General features: G+C 47.5%; 1 protein-coding gene across 5 annotated transcripts; it reads left to right on the top strand.

Annotated features, from left to right (window-relative positions):
• Nucleotides 1-4,178: 4,178 nt before the first annotated feature.
• LOC136542068 (serine/threonine-protein kinase D6PK-like) lies at nucleotides 4,179-8,053 on the top strand. Of its 5 annotated transcripts, none has more exons than XM_066534342.1 (3): nucleotides 4,179-4,411; nucleotides 5,385-6,385; nucleotides 6,840-8,053. In XM_066534342.1, the coding sequence occupies exons 2-3, from the start codon at nucleotides 5,538-5,540 to the stop codon at nucleotides 7,720-7,722; spliced, it is 1,731 nt and encodes a 576-aa protein (XP_066390439.1). In that variant the 5' UTR covers nucleotides 4,179-4,411; nucleotides 5,385-5,537; the 3' UTR covers nucleotides 7,723-8,053. The 5 variants fall into 5 exon arrangements, with proteins under 5 accessions (XP_066390439.1, XP_066390440.1, XP_066390441.1 ...); XM_066534343.1 differs by having other exon boundaries at nucleotides 5,390-6,385; XM_066534344.1 differs by lacking the exon at nucleotides 4,179-4,411 and adding an exon at nucleotides 4,597-4,728.
• The last annotated feature ends 1,027 nt before the right edge of the window (nucleotides 8,054-9,080 follow it).

Here is a 9,080-nt window from a genome sequence, read left to right on the forward strand (position 1 = left end):
GTAATATGAGACAATGTGGTGTAGTTGGAGAGCTTGTAGTAGCATCATCATCATGGCTTGAGCATGAACCAACATCACCATCAAGTGTGCATGGGGTAGCATCATCACTTGCAACACTTGTGGCATCATCAACCTTGTCAAGTAAACTTGTAGTAGATCGATCATCATCATCATCACTTGACCATGAGGTGGAGCAATCTTCCACAATCACCAAATTGTGGTTATGCTCAACACACTCATGCACCTCCTTCTTGAATTTGCCATCATCCCATGTGGAGGAATCACCGAAGGTTTCCTTGATGGACTCCCATATCTCACGAGCGGTTCTCTTGATGTTTACTTGTTTCATCAAATCAAAGCTTAAAGCATCCATTAGAAAACAACAAGCATGTACATCAAATTCATAGAGAACTCTTTGAGCTTTAATGAGATTTCTATGGTCCAAGACATGGGTGAGACCACTTGTGACAACCCACCAAAATTTAGGTCCCTTTGCACGAAAATGATCAAGCATGTGATTTTTCCAAAGTACAAAGTTTGTGCCATAAAAAATGTGTGCCTCACAAACATCTAGCCCATTAGACGCCATCATCTCGGGTCAGTGAAGACCACAAATGAGAGACCTGGCTTTGATACCACTTGTAAGGTCGAGATAGCGGACTAAAGGGGGGGTGAATAGTCCTTTCTAAAATTAATCGCGTCGGCTAACCGAAATAAGTGCGGAATTAAGACTATCGGTCTAGCCAAGACTATACCACTCTATCTATGTTCTCTAGCACCTTCCAAAAATACTAATTAAGCAACAAAGATGCCGGGCTAGCTAGAGCTTACCTAACTAATTCTAGAAGCAAGGTCACACAAACTTATGCCACTAGTATTTTAAGCAACATAGGAGCTCCTACACATGCTAGTAAGCAAAAGCACAAAGCCAACTAAACTCACTAGCAATGCTCAATATCAAGGCAACCAATGCCAAATTAGAGAGCGCAAATACTTAGCTACACAAACTAAGTAATGTGACTAACAAGGTTACACAAACCAAATTAGCCACGCAAGGGAGCTACTTCTATGCTACACAAGCAAGAAGGTAACTAGTAAGCTACACAAGCTAACTAATTACAAGAGCAACTACACAAGCACAATGTATATGAAATGTATATGCAAGCTTGTAAAAGGGGATTGCAAACTAACGGGAAGAACAAGGTCGACACGGTGATTTTTCTCCTGAGGTTCACGTGCTTGCCAACACGCTAGTCCCCGTTGTGTCGACCGCTCACTTGGTGGTTCGACGGCTAATTGGCATCACCCGCCAAGCCTGCACGTCGGGCACCGCAAGAACCTACCCCGAAAGTGAGGGTAGCTCAATGACACGCTCGACTAAAGTTGCTCTTCGCGGCTCCCGCGGGGCGAGCACAATGCCCCTCACAAAGCTCTTCTCTGGAGCACCGCACAAGCTTCTTGCGGGCTTCGACGGAGACCACCACCAAGCCGTCTAGGAGATGGCAACCTCCAAGAGTAACAAGAACCACCGGCTTGCAACTCGATCACCTAGTGCCACTCGATGCAACCTCACGATGCAATCATACTAGAATCGCTCTCTCACACAATCGGATGATCACTATCAAGCATATGTGAGATGGAGGGCTCCCAAGCACTACTACACAAGCCACCAAGGCTTTAGTGTGCTCAGCTACCGGCCCAAGGCTGACCATGGCTTCTATTTATAACCCCACGAACAAATAGAGCCGTTACCCCTTCACTGGGCAAAATTCGGGACGATCGGACGCTCCGGTCCGGACGATCGGACGCTCCGGTCCGATCGACCGGACGCTGGACCTTAGCGTCCGGTCGTGCGATGCACGCCACGTGTCCCCTTCTTCAAATGCTGTTCATCCGATCTCAACGGTCATCTGACAACCAGACGCTCCAGCTTGAACTGACCGGACGCAACAACCCCAGCGTCCGGCCGTTTCCAATAAGGTACCGGACATGACCAGACACGTCCGGTCGGTCGCGATTGGACGCAGCACCAGCGTCCGGTCACCTCCAGCAACACTACTCTGCCTGCGTCATCACACGCCATCTCGACCTTACACCATGCCACTTCCCGGTTTGAACCATTGTCCGAGACTGCGTTGCTCATTGGGGACCACCGCCGCGCCACTAGCCACCTGTCGTGCTAGCATCGGGTCACCGCGCTTGTTGCCGCCAGCTAGGTCTACAGTGGGCCCGATGCCCACACTGCTGCCCGCCTAGCCCTCGTCGAAAACTGGCTCACTCGAGTCTGGTGCGCCTCCACACGACCACCTTCCCGATGCGTGGCAGTGGCTGAAGGCGTTCGTCTCAGTGGCCAATAGACACCCAATGCGCGTTCTTCCTCCCGATGATGGTTGGAGGCACTTGGGGTCCGGTGAGGCCCGCCTCTTCCCTTGACTACCGGCGCGTGGGATCTGGGGGCGCGATCTCCGCAACGGCTGGCGCAAAGCTACGAGATCGAGGACGGGAAAGAACCGAGCATGGCAAGTGGGGCCTATATAACAATGTCTATTAGGATGAATTCAGGGGCTTTTACTTGAGAGCTTCTGCTAGAGCAGATGCAAAAAATTAGGCCCTAAAAAATGAGGATTACTCTCAAATCAAAAGTAGAGGTCCTGATTTGAAGGCTACTGCTAAAGATGTTCTTAGGCCTCGTTCGCTTCTCTTATAATCCGTACTTTTCAGCTTGTTTTTTCAGCTGGAACAATATTTTTCTCTCACAACAAATTAGCCGGAACAGTATTTCAGCTTGTTTTTTCAGCGAAGCGAACGGGGCCTTAGAGAAGCTTGATTTAGAGCAAAACCAAAGTGACTTATAATCCCATGTCCCAAAAAGTTTCAAGGTTGACATTTTGCGGTTGAAGATCAAACGATTTCAACTTGGTTCATAGCTCTTCAACTTTGACCAAATCCGTATAAAAATACTAACATTTATAAAACTAAATAAATATTATTAGATTCATTATAAATATATTTTAAGAATAAACTATTTAAAGACATACGTATCGATATTATTTTTTATAAACTTTACAAACCCAAGAAAATTTGATTTGTTTACAATTTGTTTTCACAGATGGAAGGAGCAATGTGTAACGGAGAGATTTCACGGAAGTTGTTCTATCCGCCGAAAGCCTCGAGCACAGCGGCTATGATTTTGGTCTCGTGGTTGTAGCCTCACTGCTAGCCCAACTCAAGACCGGCGCAGCCGCACCGAGATTAGCCGAACCGCAAAATCAAGGGCGATCGGTTTAATCACTCAGCTCGATATATCGAGGTGTAATTCCAAGGCTGCTTTTGTGCATCCGAGATGAGCTAGTGCGATGGACGGGGTGTGGCCATTTTTTATTCCTCTTTAGGTCTTGTTTGTGTGTGTGTGTATATATATATATATATATATATATATATATATATATATATATATATATATATATATATATATATATATATATATATATATATATATATATATATATATAAAACATGCGTTCGAGTGGATTAGAGTAAAATTAAACTAAATTTTATTTAATTTTACTCTAACACACATGGATTAAAGTGAACATGCAAACATCAAACGAGCCCTTACCGAAACTGCCGGCCAATAGACTGCAGACCAGCCGGTTGTGTGAGTGTGACTATCTGTAGTGTGTGTATTGCTACTCGGCACCAGGTGAACGAAGTCACGAACATAAGAATTCCAATCAATCTTGAGCCGATACTCCAAATCACTGGAACGCAGTCTCTCAGGGATGGTTGCCATCAAGAAAATCAAAATAAATCCTGTTCATAAATTTCACAAAATCTTCAGAGATACGCACAGAACTATTCAGTTACTCGTCAAAAGGATTGAAAATGTTCTCACGTTACACGTGTTATTAGGGTCGAGCCCCACCTGTCAGAGGCTTTCCCAGCGTAGGGGCTGTTTGCGCCGCGAGTCTCGGGCAACGCGAGGCCCACGCCACGCCATGCACGGGCTGCACGCTGCGCGCAGGCCCCAGGGGCAGGGCGGCGGTTCCCCAAGCGCATCGGCATCGCCATTAGATTAGCGAGGAGGAGTAACCCCTTTGTTGATCCACCCGAAAAGCGTATCCTTTTACCACCAAACCTTTGCCTTTGACCCGTCCGTCCCACCCTCGCACACCCTTTGTCTCCTTTGCACTTGGCCTCGCCCTCGCCGCCTGAATCCCCACAAGCCCCCACACCAATCACTCGCCCTCGCTCTCAGTACCAGGGGATAGCCGCTATGCAGCTCAGGTCCGCGTCGCGCCATCGCCATGGCTCGGTCATGTGAGTCTCCTACAGGTACAGGAGGCGCCGTCTCTCACCTCTCAGTCAGCACCGGCAGCGCCATGGCCGCTCCTCGGTCCTGCTAGCAAAGGTACCTCCTCCTCCTCCTTCTCCCCCGCTCGCCGGCTGACTGGTTGAATGAATGACCGCCGGCTGACTGATTGATTCGGGTGTCATTTTCCCCAGGTGGGGATGACCATTCCTGATCTGTTGCTTTAATGCCTCCCCCCATCACTTTCCAGATCCAACCCACCACCTCCTCCTCCTCCTCCCCCCGCCCTCGTCTTTATAAATCTTCCGCTGCCGCATTCACTGGCCACCGGAGTTATCAGTGCCCCCATGTCCTGACGCGGACGAGGGCGGAGCACACCACGCGCGGATGTGCTGTGCTGTTGCCTCATGATTCCGGTGTGCTCCATCATACCTGCCTCTCCCCTTCTTTTTTTCCGGGGGGGTGGAGAGAAAAGCGGGGGCAGCGAGTTGTGCGTCTTGTGAGCTCGCAGCTGTTCCAGGTTGCAATGCCTCTGCTGCTCGTGCTTTAGTTTAGTCTGCCCCCCGCCCCCCTTTTCTTCCCGTTCGCTTTGGTTGGGACATCTGATTTTTTTTCCCTTTCTTTGCTAATCTCTCTGGCGCTGGCCCACTTCGCGCACACCTATTTTGTGGGGGATGCCGGGGTGGGGGCTTGTGATTTTTGAGCCCTCGTTCTAGTGCTTGGCCTTTTGGGGGAGTGTTGATGCGGCGTTATGGGGCGCTGGATCTGTTGTCAAACGCGTGCTCGTAGCACTCGCACTAGCTTGTCGGGGAGCCTGCGAGGTGATTTCTTGCCCAAGGATCCTGAAAAGGCTCCTCTTCTTCTTTTCCTTTCTATCTCTCACATAGGTATCCGCCGCCGTGTGTTTGCTTTGCTCGTGTTTGCTTTGCTCGTTTTCTGCCTGTCGTGCTCGTTGTGGATTAGTGTTTCCTTGTTCATTTATTTCGTTTTTGTTGGATTGCTCACTCTGCAACCTGGTTTTCTTGCAGAACCTTTTGTAGTTCTGTTGCTAACGTGGCTAATTGATTTTCAGATCAGGAGTTGGGGATTGTGCTGCCACTCTGCTGAAAGTTTAGAGAAGGTGGAGAAATTGTGGTGTTTCCGCGCCTGTTAGAGTCTGCACTTCTGTGTTCCTGATCAACTGCTCCTACGCGATTGCTGTCTTCTCAAATCTGTCTCGCCAAGCATGGCTGGGCAAACGGCAAAGGCAAAGGAAGCAGGAAAAGATGACAGACAAGAACCCGGAGCTGAGGTGACGAAAGAGAAGCTACCACCGTCCCACCAGCAGCAAGAGTCTCCACCTTCTGTGGTGGACAAGGATTCTTCAGGTGTCTCTTCAGTCCCTGGCGATGAGTCGCCGCCGGTCCTGGATGGGGATTCAGGTGAGTTGAAAGTGGAGGAAAACTTGGATGGTAATGGGAATAAGGAAAAGAAAACGTCCCAGAAGAGCAGTACAAGTGACGGCTTCACTTCTGCTAAAGTGAGTGATGGGACAAGTAGTTTGAGGAAGACCAGTGGTAGTGCGACGATGAGTACACGGGCTGATTTCACTGAGAGTGGGAAGAGCAGCATGTGCCGTGCGAGCACGGGCAGTGATATTAGTGATGAGAGCTCCTGCAGCAGCATGAGCAGTGCCACCACGAAGCCACACAAGGGGAATGATTCAAGGTGGGAGGCGATCCATGTGGTCAAGTCCAGGGATAATGTTCTTGGTCTGAATCATTTTAGGCTGCTTAAGAAGTTGGGTTCTGGTGATATAGGAAGTGTGTACCTCTCTGAATTGAGTGGTACACGAAGTTACTTTGCAATGAAGGTTATGGATAAGACTTCTTTGGCGAGTCGGAAGAAGCTGCTTCGAGCTCAGACTGAGCGGGAGATCCTGCAGTCCCTGGATCATCCATTTCTACCAACCCTGTATACTCATTTTGAGACAGATAAGTTTTCATGCTTGGTTATGGAATTCTGCCCTGGAGGGGACCTTCATACTCTTCGCCAAAGGCAGCCTGGGAAATATTTTTCAGAGCAAGCAGCAAAGTATGTACTTCTGCTAACAATAAGTTCAATATCTTGCGTAATTTGCTGGTTAGCTTTTTATTTATTTATTTAATCAGGAGTGCTTATCTGCAGGTCAACATGTTTGCATTGCAATTTTGTTCTATCATCATTTTGTGTGGAATGATTTTTTTGTACCCACATGGTCAGGTGCATATGCAATGTTTATGCATTTTCATGTGCTAACGCAAACATGTTTATTGCTGTTGATTCAGGCGGTGAGATACTGTTGTATGCCCCTTCAGAAGTTTCTCGTTGCATTTATATGTTGATACAATTCTACAATAGTTTAGATACTCATTGGATGGCATCTATCTTGAGATGCTTTAGGTGCTAATGTTGAAATTCTGATCTATTTATAAATTTGTGCTATTTTCTGGCTTCATTAAAATGACTTTAACTTATTTGGCACTGATTAGATATCTTGATGTTTCAGGTTCTATGTAGCAGAGGTGCTCCTTGCATTGGAATACCTGCATATGCTTGGGATTATATACCGTGATCTTAAACCAGAAAATGTCCTCGTTCGGGAAGATGGCCACATCATGCTGTCAGACTTTGATCTCTCTCTTCGCTGTTCAGTAAGCCCAACGGTGATCAAGTCTGCAAATCCTGGCCTAGATGCAATGCAGAGGAACAATGCAGCATACTGTGCCCAGCCTGCTTGCATCGAGCCATCCTGCATTCAGCCCTCTTGTGTAGCTCCAACTACTTGCTTTGGCCCCCGGTTCTTCTCCAAATCTAAATCCAAGTCCAAGTCCAAGAAGGAGAAGTCAAAGCCTGATGCTCCAAACCAAGAGAACCTCTTCCCAGAGCTCATTGCTGAGCCAACTGATGCTCGCTCGATGTCCTTTGTTGGCACCCATGAGTACTTGGCCCCAGAAATAATAAAAGGGGAGGGCCATGGAAGTGCTGTGGATTGGTGGACCTTTGGCATATTCTTTTACGAGCTTTTGTTTGGCAAGACCCCTTTCAAAGGTTCAGGCAACCGGGCTACACTCTTCAACGTTGTTGGCCAGCCCTTGAGGTTCCCAGAGTCCCCAATAGTGAGCTTCTCTGCGAGGGACATGATAAGGGGATTGCTAGTCAAGGACCCACAGCACCGACTTGGGTACAAGCGCGGTGCTACCGAGATAAAACAGCATCCTTTCTTCGAGGGCGTGAACTGGGCTCTCATAAGGTGCGCGAGCCCTCCAGACATACCAAAGCCTGTTGAGCTTGAGTGTCGCCCAAAGCAAGTGCCATCAGCAAATGGAAAGGTCGCGCCAGTCGCTAACCAAAAGGGGCCAGATAATTATCTAGAATTTGAATTCTTCTAGGGATTTTTTTTGTGATTTCTGAACTGAAAGAGTGCATCTGGGGTGATGTTGTGAAAGAAAGTGAAAGATGATGAGGCTGATGAGCTACTCTAGGCATGTGCTTGGCTGGATTTTTTTTTCTGCCATTAGACTGTATGCTCGTTTCAGGTATCCGAGTTGTTTTTTTTTTTTCCTGTTGAACTGCTTAACTCTAGGGTGTACTCAATCCATCATGTATGTTGCAATTTTCAGAACCCGCCTATGGTACTTGAAATGGATTTCAGGGCTACTTGCTCCAGCTGGCTGTGTAATTGCTATTGTACTTTTGTAATTGATGCTTCCCCTTAGAACATGTCTTGCTCTACAAATTCTGATATCTGAACATGGCATATTGCCATCGCTACTCATCTCAGTCTGTCGTGAAAAACAGAAATTGTTGTTTGCATTTGTTTGTTGTCCGGAGGTGAGGCCCCGGCAAGGCAATGAAACAAGAAGCTTCGGGCCTGGCTGTTTCGGGCATGCTTACGATCTGCTGCTATTCCTGGCTGAGCCTGTTCGGGAGGCCGTAAACGATCATGGATTATTTACTGCTGGCTGGTTTGGTGTGAAAGAAAAATACTGTTTCTGACTGGAAATTTATGATCGTTTACGAGCAAGCGAACATGCTTGGGCTTGTAACAAATGATTTGTTCCTCAATTTGCTGGATGTTTCAGGCATGCTTGGTATACCTTGAATGTTTCGGGCCTGGCTGAACTTCAAGACCAGGCCAGCCAGAGCCTGGTTTAGCGCATGCACTGACTGATGCACATGCACCTGAGCAAGTTTGTTTTATTGACTCGTTGAGCCGAGTGCAGCCTGTTCGTTTCGGCTTATACAATCGTGGATTATAAGCTACAACAATATTTTTCTTTCACACCAAACCAGCCACTTATAGTCCACGATCATTTCAGCTGAAATGAACAGTGCATAGATACAGAGCGTTGTGTGTCCTCCGCATGTTTCATCGCTTCTAGTGAGCCAGGCCGGCTAGAAATGAAGGAAATTTTCATTTATGCGAAGCCAGCCTCAGAGCCAACTTTTCCATCTGCAGGAACAGGCCAAATTATTGTCCAGTTAACCAAACACACAAACCATCCGGATTGGGCTACTCAATTGTCTTCGGCTTTATTTATGGAGGGAGGTATGTTAGGAACTTGTTGGGCTACTCAATTGGCAAGTGGGCTGGTGCACTAAACATGTCTTCGCTCGGCCTTCCCAGCAAACAAGCAACATGAGCATTGAGCACTCCTCCAATACAAAAGGTAACCACCAGCACGAGAGTTTAAAAAAAAAAAAGAAACCCACCAGCACGAGAGAAGGCATCGAAGGACCAAACGAC

This window comes from Miscanthus floridulus, chromosome 3, assembly GCF_019320115.1.
Source record: "Miscanthus floridulus cultivar M001 chromosome 3, ASM1932011v1, whole genome shotgun sequence".
Lineage (NCBI taxonomy): Eukaryota > Viridiplantae > Streptophyta > Magnoliopsida > Poales > Poaceae > Miscanthus > Miscanthus floridulus.